At 44.2% G+C, this 15301-nt stretch overlaps 1 protein-coding gene across 2 annotated transcripts in view; it reads left to right on the top strand.

Annotated features, from left to right (window-relative positions):
* HECTD4 (HECT domain E3 ubiquitin protein ligase 4) overlaps positions 1-15301 on the top strand; it is a 333766-nt gene that overhangs the window by 196648 nt on the left and 121817 nt on the right. For both annotated transcript variants that reach the window (XM_088449233.1, XM_088449232.1), the window contains exons 40-44: positions 130-265; positions 882-1064; positions 2518-2682; positions 9047-9216; positions 9589-9704. In XM_088449233.1, the coding sequence (XP_088305359.1) occupies positions 130-265; positions 882-1064; positions 2518-2682; positions 9047-9216; positions 9589-9704 (770 nt within the window). The remainder of the gene's footprint in view (positions 1-129; positions 266-881; positions 1065-2517; positions 2683-9046; positions 9217-9588; positions 9705-15301) is intronic.

Raw genomic sequence — 15301 nt, 5'->3', positions numbered from 1 at the left:
TCTACACATGATCTGTTTTGTTGTTGCTTTGCAATAGAAGTTTTAATCACATCTTGTCACCTTGCAATAAATTGTCTCCTTCTCATTGGTGAAATTTGATGCATATTGTTATTTGTTTTGCTCTATTAGAACTGATCCTGTGCGTCCTTTCATTAGTGGGCATGTAGCAAATAGCATGGCTGCAGAAGTCATTGCTCTACTTCACAGTTTGCTGATGGCCCCGGAGTCTAATGCAGCCCAGATATGGACAACAACTGCAGAAAAGGTAGTCCAATAAAGCATGTTACACAGAAAAGGTAGTCCAATAAAGCATGTTACACAGAAAAGGTAGTCCAATAAAGCATGTTACACAGAAAAGGTAGTCCAATAAAGCATGTTACACAGAAAAGGTAGTCCAATAAAGCATGTTACACAGAAAAGGTAGTCCAATAAAGCATGTTACACAGAAAAGGTAGTCCAATAAAGCATGTTACACAGAAAAGGTAGTCCAATAAAGCATGTTACACAGAAAAGGTAGTCCAATAAAGCATGTTACACAGAAAAGGTAGTCCAATAAAGCATGTTACACAGAAAAGGTAGTCCAATAAAGCATGTTACACAGAAAAGGTAGTCCAATAAAGCATGTTACACAGAAAAGGTAGTCCAATAAAGCATGTTACAGGCTTTTTTTTTTTTTTACTGTTTTGTTTTTGTATGGGAATAAAAGCCCATCTTCAATTGTTATCATGTATATCTTAAAGTGATGACCAGATATACCTTAAAATGTTTAAATGTTAAACTTGCCTGTTGGAGGTACAGGTGGTTTTTAAATTCCTTTATACATTTACATGTAATGTGCACTGTGTTCAAATTTCTTTTATTTTATTTCTTCACTTATGCAGGTTCTTTCCCGTGCCCTCATGCATATACCACAGCTGGGCAAGTATGCTGAGAACATATTGGAGAACGGGAGTGGTAGTGGCAGAAAGCTGGCCAAACTACAAGGCATAGCACGACAAGCTGTTGCTGCTCTGTGTGCTCTAGGAGGATTCAAGGAGACTATTAAAATAGGTTCAGAAGTCCAGGTAACGGCATTTGCATGTTATGTGTGCCCTATTGCTTACCAAAAAGACATTTGACCAGGTGTTTGTCAAAACTACATTCCTCGGTTAGTCCATTCCTTATTCTAAATGTAGGGAATTTTATTTGTTATATATCTTTGGTATAGAAAATCACATTTTACCTTAGGACAAATTTATGTTAAAAATGTATACCCCTTTTATGGTATCATTTATGGCTCTGTTTGTCATAGACTGAGATATATATACCTGATGCCGCGTATACACTACCCAAAAACATGGAGCGATTGCATGATTACGACATCCTAATCGTGCAATCGTTCAGTAATCGGGCATACATCGGGATGTAAATGTCGGAAACAACAAGCGATGCGCGCCTGCTGGTCGTTTCCGACATCAATCATCGCCTGAACGTGCTGGGGATGCATGTGATGATGCATGATGATTGATGTGCCTACACTGAACGACTGAACGTCAGTGTAGGCACAGCACCAGACTGTGAAACGACTGCACTATTACAATGTCGTAATCGTGCAGTCGTTTCTATGTCTGCTAGTGGATGTGCCCCTTAAGGCTGGCTACACACTCTGTGATATGCTGTGACACATCGCATAGTGCATTGGCAGGTGTGTACAGATAATGTCTGTGAACAATGTTGTTTACAGACACATTACATCTGCCCTGCAGCACAGCCGATGCCGATATGTCTTCATCCTGACTACATTGGGATGTAGTCAGGATACCAGCGGTCGCTATCACGCCCACCGAAATATCCACACTAAAAGCCCGACATGGGACTAAAGATAGGTGTCGAAATCCCGACTCCTATCATTAGCCTCACGACAAAATCCCGACACCCGGCATACCGAATGAAGGTAAGCCGGGTGTCTTATGCTCTAGCCGCTGGGGGGGGGGAGGGTTAGCTTTTAGGAACCCACGGGAAGACTTAGGGTTAGGCCCCCCTAGGGAGTGTTAGGGGAAGGGGGGATTAGGGTTAGGCACCCCCCCTGGGAGGGTTAGGTTTAGGCACCAACATGGGGAGTTTTAGGGTTAGGCACTACTAAGGGTTAGGGTAGGGAGAGGGGAGGGTTAAGGTACTTACCACCCCCCGTTGGGTTTCGAACCGTCGTTTTTCAGCTGTTGGTATTTGATCCGGCGGCTATTCAACTGCCGCCATTACATACAGATTCCGGCACATCTGGCTGTGTGTATGGGCGAACCGTCGGCCGCCTGTACACTTTCTGTAGGGACCGCTGGTGTGTACCCGGTTTAAGATATCTGATTAATTGTGGGATGCTGGTTGTATGTATGTTAACAACATCCCGTTTCATGTACCCTAGTCATGTTTACTTGAAAATTCTAAATATTTTTCTTCATATATCATCCTTGCTGCTTGTATGTAACATGTCTGTCAGGCTTGAAACAATTCAGAGTTATATCTCACAATTTTTCCTGTTAGGTTCTTGGTAAAGGCGTATCAGGGAGTATTGGAGTAGTTGTATCTATTAATGAACAAGAAGGTATTGCAACTGTGAAATTCCCACCTCTAGATTTTAGAAAATCTTCCAAGGCATCTGACACACTGACTATCCCATTGTTCAGACTCTTTGTTCCACGCTCAGAGGTAAGCGGTTTTATTATAATGTACAGAAGAGATTTGCAAGCATTTGCCCAAAGTAACTACATTACAAATGTACCTTTCAGCCCTTTTAATCTACTAATAATCCAGACCAAAAAAAATGAAGAATTTTCATTTCCCCAACATTACTTTGAGGAATGCAGACCTTATGAAGTTAAAGCCTTATCATTAGAGTATGGTGTATTTTATTTTTAAGGTGCTACAAAATGTTTGCTATGCCATATAAAGTGTATACAAAGTAATAGTGTAATCTGACATATCAGAAGTACAAAACACTGTTAGTTGACCTATTTTAGGAACAACACAGAGCAATATAATATCAAACTAGGTAGGGCTTGGGGGTGAAAGTATTGTTACTGATTGTATCTTTTGAAGCAAGTAGTTGTGAGTCGCAGGGAGGGGAAAGGCCCTCAGTGAGCCTGTTTGCAATATATAATAAAAATAATACTTTTAAGCACCCTTCTACTAGTAATTAGGCAAGATTGTGAACAAATTCTACTTCGGGGTCCATAGGGCTCCACAGGGGAGACAATGAGGTGTAGGTGGAACTTGGAGGACCGGACACCAACAGCAAAGCTCTTCGATCCCAGAATGCTCTGGTCCTTCTCCCTATACCCCGCCCACAGCCTGAGGTCAAGACAGTTTCGTTGGTGTCTGGCAATAGCTGGTTTACCATTTTAACAGTGGGGCTGCTATTAAGCAGTCCAAGCTTAGCCCTGAGCAGCAGCACGAACCAGTCCTTTGGACATCTGCACTGCTGCTCCATCACCCCTCCACGGCGCCGTGACACCAGCCCTCGGCTAGGTAAACCCGGTGGGGTTCTGAGGGGAACCTAGCTAGCAAGGCACCACAGACTGCAGCCGGGACTCAAGGGGACAGGTAAGGCAGATACCCGTTTGCGGGCACCTGCATCTAATGCTCAGTCTTGCCTTCGGTCTTGGGAGACAGACCGGAGGCGCTGATGTGGACACTGGTTCACCCGGGACTCCACTAGACCACCAGGGCAATACAAGCACTGGTGCAGGGCACAATTTAAGGCGCTCTCCCTGCAGCCCCTCAGGGTGCCATTCCACTGCGGTCTTGCTTCTCCTCTCTCACCCTCCATCCCCTCTGAGACTCACGACAGCCATTTTCAATCAGGTCTCCGGGAACGCTGGGTCCAGTCTCCTTGCATACCTCTCCCAAGGGCCAGGTTTATACAGCATTATATCCTACTAGCCACTGCGGTCTGTGTAGTTGATTTTAGTGCCCACTGCAGTTATATTGTATATTTTGCATTTGTATGTGACTTGTGCTAGCGCTGCTGTATGTTTTCTTTTTTCCTATTACTGTCAACTTATACCTTTCCCTTTATTCTACTATAATCCTAGCATATTAAAGTATAGGGGGTTCATTGTACTTCACATCTCTCTATCACATGCTATATATTGCTGTTGCTCACTAAGCTGTAGCCATATTGCACATATTTCTGAGTTGCGTCAGATTGTGTGTTACAATATTCTTGCAGCTATGTCTGGCAGAGGCAAGAATAACAAAACAACCTGCTGCTCCCACTCTGGTGTCTTGTAATTACTGCTCCCACAGGCTTAGCTTCATAGGACCTCAATCAGGATGGTCTTTGTGCATCTCGTTATACTGCCTCGGGCCCATCAGCCACGGTGTCCTCTCCTCTGGAACCACCCTGGGCTACTTTTTCATAGGTGCTGACAAAAATTGCAGACCACCTAACGGTCCTTGTGGTAGCTCCCCCTATGGGATGGCCACAGCAGGTACTCCCTGCAACTTCTTTGCCCTCCCCCATGGGTAGAAGTACTTTCTACCTCCGTGCAGAATCTGGCGGATACCTTTACAACCTTTCAACAAATGTTGCAACAGGAGAGACTCTTACCTAGTTAACCTACTAAGCGTGCTGTGTTATCTTCCCAGTCCACCCAGCTATCAGATTCTGAATTATCATCTGGGGAGGCAAAAGAGGCACACCTATCTCACTCTCTCCCCCTCGGGAGCCGAGGAACCCTCCTCTAAATTGAATATACCTGCACTAGTGTGAGCTGTAAAATCTATTCTTCAAATAGAAGAGACACTACCTGCTCCTAAGGCAAAAGAGCCACTATTTAAACGACAAAGGTTAGTTTTACCAGAGTTTCCTCACGCTGATTAGCTATATGATCAATATACCGTCAGGTCCATAAATATTGGGACATTGACAGAATTTTCAGATTTTGGCCTCTATTCACCACCACAATCGTTGTGAAATGAAACAAACAAGATGTGCTTTAACTGCAGACTTTCAGATTTAATTTGAGGGTAATTACATCCAAATCGGGTGAACGGTGTAGGAATTACAACAGTTTCAATATGTGCCTCCCACTTTTTAAGGGACCAAAAGTAATGGGACTATCAACTCAAAAGCTATTTCATGGACAGGTGTGAGCTATTCCCTCGTTATTTCATTATCAATTAAGCAGGTAAAAGGTCTGGAGTTGATTCTAGGTGTGACATTTGCATTTGGAATCAGTTGCTATCAACACTCCTAATATGAGATCCAAAGAGCTGTCACTATCAGTGAAGCAAGCCATCATTCGGCTGAAAAATCAAAACAAACCCATCAGAGAGATAGTTGATTTGGCCACACCTAATGTTTTTGCTGTTTGGAACAGTCTTAAAAAGAAAGAACGCACCGGAGAGCTCAGCAACACCAAAAAACCCGGAAGACCACGGAAAACAACTGTGGTGGAAGACAAAAGAATTATTTCCCTGGTGAAGAAAAACCCCTTCACAACAGTTGGCCAAATCAAGAACACTCTCCAGGAGGTAGATGTATATGTTTCAAAGTCAACAATCAAGGGAAGACTTCACAAGAGTGAATATAGAGGGTTCACCACAAGATGCAAACCATTGGTGAGCCACAAAAACAGGAAGACCAGATTAGAGTTTGCCAAACAACATCTAAAAAAGCCATTACAGTTCTGGAACAACATGCTATTGACAGATGAGACAAAGATCAACTTGTACCAGAGTGATGGGAAGAGAAGAGAAGGAAAGGAACTGCTCATGATCCAAAACATACCACCTCATCAGTGAAGCATGGTGGTGGTAGTGTCATGGCGTGGGCATGTATGGCTGCCAATTGAACTGGTTCCCTTGTATTTATTGATGATGTGACTGCTGACAAAAGCAGCAGAATGAATTCTGAAGTGTTTCGGGCAATATTATATGCTCATATTCAGTCAAATACTTCAGAACTCATTGGACGGCGCTTCACAGTGCAGATGGACAATGACCCGAAGCATACTGCAAAAGCAACCAAAGAGTTTTTTAAGGCTAAAAAGTGGAATGGCCAAGTCAATCCCCTGACCTGAATCCGATTGAGCATGCATTTCACTTGATGAAGACAAAACTGAAGGGAAAATGCCCCAAGAACAAGCAGGAACTGAAGACATTTGCAGTAGAGGCCTGGCAGAGCATCACCAGGGATGAAACCCAGCGTCTGGTGATGTCTATGCGTTCCAGACTTCAGGCTGTAATTGCCTGCAATGGATTTGCAACAAAGTATTAAAAAGTGAAAGTTAGATTTAGGATTGTTTAGTTTGTTCCATTACTTTTGGCCCCTTAAAAAGTGGGAGGCACATATAGAAACCGTTGTAATTTCTACACCGTTCACCTGATTTGGATGTAATTACCCTCAAATTAAATCTGAAAGTCTGGCTATAGCATCTGCCCATAGGGTATCGGTTTTAAAGGCGTTTTCATGTCGCTCCCCGTTTTTGATCTTTCATCAGGACAGGGCTGTTCTTAGAATGCACCCTGGCTTCCTTCCCAAGGTGGTTTCTCGTTTCCACCATAATTAGAATATTGTGGTTGCAGCCTTTCAATCACCAGTCTTCTTGGCTGGTGAGGCTTCTTTGAATGTGGTCCGTGCTCTGAAGATCTACGTCGACTTTACTAGTTCCATCAGGAAATCTGACTCCCTCTTTATCCTCTATGGATTCCATAAGAAGGGACGGCCAGCTAACAAACAGACTTTGGACAGATGGATTTGCATGACAATCTTACAGGCTTACATGCAGACTGGCCTTCTTGTGCCAGCTTCAGTATCTGCTGATTCTACTCGCTCTGTGGGTCCCTCGTGGGCAGCCCGACGCGGCGCCTCTACAAGGCGGCTACGGTCCTCTGTCCGCACCTTTCTTAGGTTTTATGCCTTTGATACATTTGCCTCTCAGGATGCTTCCTTCGGGCGCTCGGTTCTCCTCTCAGCTTAGGAGCGCCCCCGCCCTTGAACAACTGCTTTGGGATTTCCCAATTGTCTCCCCTGTGGAGCCCTATGGACCCTGAAGAAGAAAAGGAGAGTTATGGTAATACTTACCCTTGTTAACTCTTTCATCAAAGTCCATAGGGTCTACAGGGCACCTGGCTTCTATGGGTTTCTTCTCTTGGTCACTTGTCTCCTTCTCTGTGTGAGTGTGTGATTCTTCAGTGTACCAGTTTTCCTTCTCTCCTATCCTGTTCCTGCCTTGGGCTTGTTAACAAAACTGAGTTGTTTCAGGCTGTGGGCGGGGTATAGGGGGAAAGACCAGAGCATCCTGGGATTGAAAAGCTTTGATGTTGGTGTCCGGTCCTCCAATTTCCACCTACACCTCATTGTCTCCCCTGTGGACCCTATGGACTTCGAAGAAAGAGAGATAACAAGAGTAAGTTTACCATAACTCCTTTTGTCTATATATCACAAGGATGTTACATATTTGCATATTTTATAGAATTTATATTTTTCTGGTGTTTAAAGCTTAATTTTTCTTAACATTAATATCTAAGTAAAATTGAATGCATTTACTCTAATAATGAAATACTTTTTGAGAAGGGTCTAACACCCTGTATTATATAAGCTAGTGCTCCATTCTTTCTATCCCCGTCCATTATCTTCCCATGAGATTGTGCTGCATTTGTTCTGTAATTGTCTTTACCTCTTAGTTCATATTGTGATATGTGCAGATACTATGCTGGGGGTGAATTGTCTGCATTTATTCTGTCCTCTTGTGCAGCATGCATTTGCCATTAGTAGTGCCTGTATATTTTGTACATACCTTAAAAATTTAATTGCCTTACTGTGCAAAGATCTTTTCTCAACAACTAAGCGGGGTTGATTCAGGTACGATTATTATTCAAAGAACTATTAAATTGCTGTTCACTCTGTTTGTGTCTCTATTTCGTGGGCTTTGCTTTAAAAAATAAAATTAAGGCTAATAGAGTGGCTTGCTTGGGGTTTTAGTGGTCTTGTGACTATATATATATATATATATATATATTCTATATTCTACACATTTCATAATATTTTGGGGTAGCTGTGGTTTCACCTCTTTTTATTGTATAACTGACTTTGCTATAAATATATTGGATCATTTTTTATGGTGATGGTCTCCGCATTAGCCCAAGGTATTCCCACTTTAACAGCTTACATTGAAATTTAAATTAAAGTTTACACCTTAGACCAGAGGTTCCCAAACTCTGACCATATGGCACCCCAACAGTTCAGGTTTTTAGAGATATCCATGGTTGATTACAAATGGTTAAAACAAGTTGACTGAGATATTGATTAAGTCACCTGTGGTCACGCATGGATATCCTTAAAACCTGCACTGTTGGGGTGCCTTGAGGGCTGAGTTTGTGACTGCCTTAGACCTTAAAATTTTTAAACTGCTTCAAAACATTGGTTGCCTCTGCGAAAGTCATGTTAAACACTTATCTAAATTGTAAAATTAGTAAATCAAATAAATGTGGTTTATTCTGAGTTTGTAAGACAAAACATTTTGGGATTATTGAGAATTAGCATTATTTCGTTAAAAAGGGGCTGCTTTGTATAGTAACACTGAATGTGTTTGGAATTAAAATAAGATGTGTCTCTAGTCTGCCTGAATAATCCAGGTCTGCGTGATGGACTGTATAGTGTTATATCCTTTGGTGGTCTGGATACTACAGTACAATACAATAGGAAAAAGCACTTTACTCATAGCTTGTAAATGAGGCATCTCCCAGCAGTGACAGAAGCATTAGCTTTCTCTGCTCACCGCTATTAGTCTTGCATTTTGGTTTATTCAGGCAAGAGCGATGCATCTCATTTTACTATAAAATGGTGGTACACTGCGGCTCCTGCTTTATTTGCAGCTCCGTCTGGCAGGACAGGAGACGACAGAACACCTTTTTATTGAATAATCTACTTGCAATTTTTCTGGTTTTTTTTTAATGGTGGAGAGTTATAAAGTAATTGAAAGCTCCAGTTAATGACATCCCTCATTACTTAGAAACTAACTGCTTGAATTTAACTTTTTGCCGCACCAACATCCACCCCCATCAGGCATTGCCTCTCCATAAACTGTCCATTACTGAGAAGGTAGTGCAGGCAGTCCAGTCCATGTTACTCCCCCAGGAGGGATGCCTGTCTATTCACACCTCACTTCCTGCAACAGGAGACGCCTCAACTCCAGTTATGGCAGTGGTACGACTTCTTGCAGAGATTAGGACAAGGTAAGCACCTCTGCTTCTCTATATGTAATGTAACATAGCTACTAGCAACCCAAACTCTTTTATGTTCACTATTGTCATTGTTATAGTACTACTTTATAATACACCTCTCTTGAATTATGTTGCTACTAATTACTTTGTCTGTAGTTGGGACACTATTGAACATTCATTATCTCAGTTTTTATTGCTCATGCACTTGTCATTACTAATTGCACTAATATGTTGTATATAAGGATGTTATAAACATTGCAGTCAGTCTAAATCATTTTGTAGAAAGTTAATCTGTCAGTATATTGTTATGTGAGGATTGCAGCCTTTTACTATTCTTCTATTGACTTTCTTATCGATTCTTCTATTGACTATTCCCTGTGTTAGAGCTTGTCTGGTCATGGCGCAGCTGTTAGAGGACAGCTCATTTTGTGAAGAGTTCATACAGCAGTGTCCCGCAGCTGTAGAAGTACTAAACCTGGTAGCACAGGAATGTAGTCCAGGTAGGTTTCTTTACAATACATACAATAGCATAATGCTGTGTGTTATGCTGCCTTTTTTCAGAATAACTGTCAGTCATAATCTATCACTGCTGTTTCTCCTCATTAAACCCTCTACTGCATGTGTGGGATATATTGGGTGTGAAACATTGTCACATTTGTGCTCAGACTTTGCATATCAGTAGAGATATTGTTATGTTCAAGGAAGCTGAAAGACTGTGCTGGTGTCATGTATGGCCTGTAAAGCGGGGTTGTCCCCACAGGATTTCATACAGGATGGATTATGTGGCCACTGCGTTAAGGAGTCTCCACATCAGTCAAACTTACCAGCTTCTGGGCAGGAGCCCCCCTGGGCTTCCTTTTCCCAGCTTATGGCACAGGTTGCGGATAGATTGGCGGCCCCTGGGCCAGCCGCAATATTGGGGTCCCCTTAGAGCAGCTGCAACCTGCTATGTTTTTTCCCCCGATGCATCCGTCCTGGTTGGACATGTATGTTCACTCAAGTCAGAATGTGGCTTCATCTTTAGCAGCTTTTAAGCAGCCTAAACAAATGACTAAGCTGGTAAAGCCAAAATCTAGGAGGCGGTTGGTTTCACACACTGTCCAGCCTTCAGATTCTGGTACATCTTCTGATAAGGGGGGATACACAGGGTTCCTCTTAGGAAGACCGTTTTCCAGCTGCAGATGTTCCTTATCTGATTAGGGCGGTGCTAAACATTGACGAGGATGATCCAGTACAAAGAAAGGCTCCAAGGTTTACACATCAGAGGGTTATAAAACCTGAGTTTCCCAGATCTGAGCACCTTTCGGATTTTATGGGTGAAGCATGGAAGTTGCCCGATAGGAAATTCCATATTACTAGAAAGGTTAAGGCCTTATACCTCTTTTCAGTGGATCAGTGCACTAAATGGGAGGTTCCTCGGTCAGTGGATGCACATGTGGCACATCTTGTTAGGAGCACCACATTGCCTATACCATTTGCATCCTCACTTAATTGTCCCACAGATAGGAAACTTGAAGCCTGTCTTAAGGCAATATTTTCGCTGTTACTCGCTCAGCCATGGCTACAGCTTGGGTCTCCAAGGCCATTGAGGAATGGATGAAGACACTGGAAAATATTCTTCCAGAAGCTTCAAGTGAACAGCTGACAATTATCTCCTATATTAAGGAGGCAGCATCCTACTTGGGAGAGGCAACTATGGATGCTGGTATATTATCCTCTAAAGCATCAGCAGTCTCAGTTGTGACTCGGAGAGCACTTTGGCTGAGGGACTGGAAAGCGGATGTAGGATCTAAGAGAGCCCTGGAATCCCTTCCATTCTCGAGGAGCATTTTGTTTGGCACATAGACAAAATTGTTGCTACGGTGGCGGCCTCTAAAATGGCTGGGCTACCTTCGGCATCCATTGCTAGACCTAAGCGGTTAGCCTTTCGGCCGCAAAGGGAAAGCAAGAGGTCAGTCTTCCGCTAGAGCCAGCTCTTATAGGTAGCCACAGTCCAAGTAGTCCTGGCCAAACAGATGTCCAGCTGTCAGGTCTGACGTTAAGCCTGCAGCTTGATGGGACGGGCCTCCATCTGGGGGATCCCAGGGTAGGAGGCCAACTTCTTCAGTATTCAGATGCCTGGCATCTTACGACAACAGATGTCTGGCTTCGGGATGTATTCTCCCAGGGGTACGCCCTTACTTTCTGGAGAAGTCCCCCACATAGGTTTTTCAGCACAACTCCGGCAGCGGATTCTGCGAAAGCCTTGGCCATCCAGCAGGCTATACACTACCTGCTGGTGTCAGGGGTAATAATCCCGGTTCCAGTGAATCAACTAGGAAAGGGATATTATTCCAACCTCTTCTTGATTCAAAAACCCAATGGGTCTCACTGGCCTATTCTAAACCTAAAGGGTCTCAACACGTTTATCAGGGTTCCCAGTTTTTGCATGGAAACTCTGCGGTCAATTGTGTTGGCCATGGAACCAGGGGATTTCATGGTATCCTTGGATATGCAAGATGCTTATCTTCATGTACCAATTGCACCATCTCACCAACAATTCCTGCGATTCACAGTCATGCAGGAGCATTGCCAGTTTCAAGCACTGCCTTTTGGTTTATCAACGGCTCCTCGGGTGTTAACCAAAATCATGGCAGTATTGATGGCCTGCCCCAGATGCCAAGGAGTCAGGATTCTGCCATATCTCGACGACCTCCTGATATTGGGTCAATCATCACAGGAATTGCAGCATCATCTCAGACAGACAGTAGCATGTCTACACAGACATGGGTGGATTGTAAATTGGAAAAAGTAATCGCTTCTTCCAGTACAGCAAATGGTGCATTTAAGGTCAAGGTTGGATTCTCTGGCTCAAAGGATTTATCTGCCATAAGACAACATTGCGGTCCTTTAGCTGCGGATATGCAGGCTTCTTCACAGCCGAGCGGCATCTATTCATACAGCAATGCAAGTACTGGGATCCATGGTCAACCTTCGACATGGTGGAATTTGCCCAGTTCCACTCCAGACCATTGCAGAGGTTAATCCTCTCTCACTGGAACGGGGAGTACCACTCAATAAGGGCACAGACGATCCGTCTCCCGACAGAATTGCAACTGTCCTGTCTTGGTGGTTGCAGACGTATGGTCTCAACAGGGGTCGCCCTATCTGGATGCCAGATTGGGTACTCCTTACGACCGATGCCAGCCTCCGAGGCTGGGGTGCCGTGACAGGTCGTCACACATTTCAAGGAATTTGGACAGCAAGGGAAAGTCTTCTATAAATAAACATCCTGGAATTAAGGGCAGTATTCAGAGCGCTTGTTCAGGCTCAGGAAATATTAAAGGGCAGGCCTGTCCACGTACAATCAGACAACGCCACTGCAGTAGCCTACCTCAATCATCAGGGAGGCACGCGGAGCCAGGCTACCATGAAGGAAGTGTCAAACATTCTTGTCTGGGCAGAATGTCACCTTCCGGCAATATCGGCGGTGTTCATACCAGGAGTCCTAAATTGGGAAGCGGACTTCCTAAGTCAGCAAGATATACACACTGGAGAGTGGGCTCATCATCCACCGGTGTTTCCAGAGCCTAGTGGACAGATGGGGTCTTCCAAAGGTAGATCACAAAGCACAATCACAGGGTTCACAGGTATAGGTCCAGAACCTGGGATCCTGTGGCCGATTTTGTGGACGCTTTGGCAGTGAGGTGAAGCTTCAGACTGGCGTATTTGTTTCCTCTGTTTTCCCTTCCCAGGGTCATCAGGAAGGTCAAACAGGAAAACGCTACTGTAATACTGATAGCTCTGGCTTGGCCCAGACGCCATTGATTCACTGACCTACAGAGTCTCTCCATAGATATTCCGTGGCCTCTTCCTCTGAGGCCGGACCTGTTAATACAGGGTCCCTGTCTGTATCCAGATCTTCCTCGTCTGTCTTTGACGGCATGGCTCTTGAGGCCTCCGTCTTAAGAGCAAAGGGGTTCTCCGATTCAGTAATTCAGACAATGTTGAAGGCACGGAAACCTTCCTCAGCCCGTATTTATTACAGAATTTGGCACTCGTTTTTTCAGTGGGGTGAACTGAGGAAATATGACACTAAGGTGTTTAGGGTCTCTTGAGTGCTTTCTTTTCTTCAGGCAGGTTTAGACCGAGGTCTCCATCTGGCCACCCTAAGGGTTCAGGTTTCGGCACTTTCAGTTTGGTTTCAGAGAAGGATTTCCCCATTGTCTGACGTAAGAATATTTTTTCATGGTGTTCTGAGGGTTCAGCATCCCTTTGTCCTCCCGGTAGCCCCATGGGATTTGACATTGGTGCTTAGGGCCTTACAGGCTCCCCCATTGGAACCCCTGAAATCAGTAGACTTAAAGTGGTTGACAGCGAAGACCCTTTTTCTTTTGGCTATCGCTTCAGCTCGCAGGGTTTCTGATTTGGCAGCCCTATCTTTTTGCTCTCCTTCTTTAATATTTCATAAGAATAGAGCTGTTCTTCATACTAGGGTGGGGTACCTTCCTAAAATGGTATCCCGATTTCATATGAATAAAGAGATTGTGGTTCCGGCTTTACAAGCTTCTGGCCTTTCACTGGTGAAGCATCACTGGATGTTGTCCGTGCACTACATATGAATGTAGATCGCCCCAACTCCATTAGAAAGTCAGATCCTTTATTTGTGTTGTATGGCTGTCATAAGCGAGGCTGCCCAGCTAACAAACAGGCTTTGGCCAGATGGTTGCGTATGACAATTTCTCAGGCTTACACACAAGCTGTTTCGGACAGGGTTACAGCACATTCCACGAGATCTGTTGGACCTTCGTGGGCGGTGCGACGGGGTGCCTCTGCTGACCAGATTTGCAAGACAGCTACGTGGTCTTCCATCCACACCTTTGTCAAATTTTATGCGTTTGACACGTTTGCCTCTCAGGATGCTTCCTTTGGGCATAGGATTCTCCTTTCTACTGAGACACAGGAGTGTCCCCACCCCTAGGAGAAACTGCTTTGGGACATCCCAAGGTAATTTCTGTGGACCCTATGGACCCCGAGGAAGAAAATAAGAGTTATGGTATAACATACCTTTGTTAACTATCTTTCTTCAAGGTCCATAGGGTCCACAGAGCACCCACCCTAACGCACCTGTTGTTGTTGGGAAATTATTTTCTGTTGTATTTCTATGATTCCCTCTTACAGAGTGTGTCTGGAATGCAAGGGTCCTTCCTTCCTTTTCAATTTTTTCTTTCCTGCTTGGGCTTGATAACTGACTGCCTGTAGCCAGGGGTGGGTTATGTATGGAGGAGGACCCAGGGCATCCTGGAAGCTAAAGCTTGTTGACTGTTTGGTACCTGGATCACTCTAGCTACATACCCAAGGTAATTTCTGTGGACCCTATGGACCTCACAGAAAAAGAGTTAACAAAGGTATGTTATACCATAACTCTTATTTTCAAAACTTTTTGTTGATCTTATTACACTTTGCATGGGAAGGGGTGAAACCTTTTTGTTTATACTATGCCTGCAAATGTACATAATAGGGGACATTAATAAAACTGATTCCATAGGTAACTGAGGAAATGGTGGCGTCAGCTGTAGCAGCGAATCAGAAGTTTGCTTTTTCTCTTGCAGCAAGGCTGGGGAACACCGGACCGTGGGAATGTAGGTTGGGGCTGTAGCTGACACTCAATGTAAACTGTAGCTTTGAATCCTAAGCTCCTCCCCCCTATAATACTGCAATTCCAGTTTTCTTTAAGTGCCTGAGGAGTATGGCATGTTTTGCTGCTATGCTGGCCTTGTAGGTAGCTATTTTGGTGCTTGGCGACCGCCAAGAGACCGGGTGTAAGCCCATTCCGCTAGGGCGGTGGCGACCTTCTGGGCATCGAGACACAGGACTTCAGTGGCTATCTGGTCCACTGTCTGCGCCTTTTTAATCTTTACGGTTTTAGTTTTTTTTTCTCCGGTGGCACTCACTTTGAGCGTACAGGCAGCCTGAGCGTACAGGCACCCCCTTCCCTGGGGGTGGCTGTTGGACTTCCCATGGTCCAGTATTCCCCAGCCCTGCTGCAAGAGAAAATAGGATTTTTGGTCAACTTCCGTTGAATCCTTTTCTCTTTAGACTGGCTGCGGAGCACTGT

Source organism: Taudactylus pleione, unplaced genomic scaffold (assembly GCF_031769625.1).
Source record: "Taudactylus pleione unplaced genomic scaffold, aTauple2 ptg000479l, whole genome shotgun sequence".
NCBI lineage: Eukaryota > Metazoa > Chordata > Amphibia > Anura > Myobatrachidae > Taudactylus > Taudactylus pleione.
The sequence above is the reverse complement of the archived record's forward strand: the minus strand, read 5'-3'. Positions and strand labels throughout refer to the sequence as shown.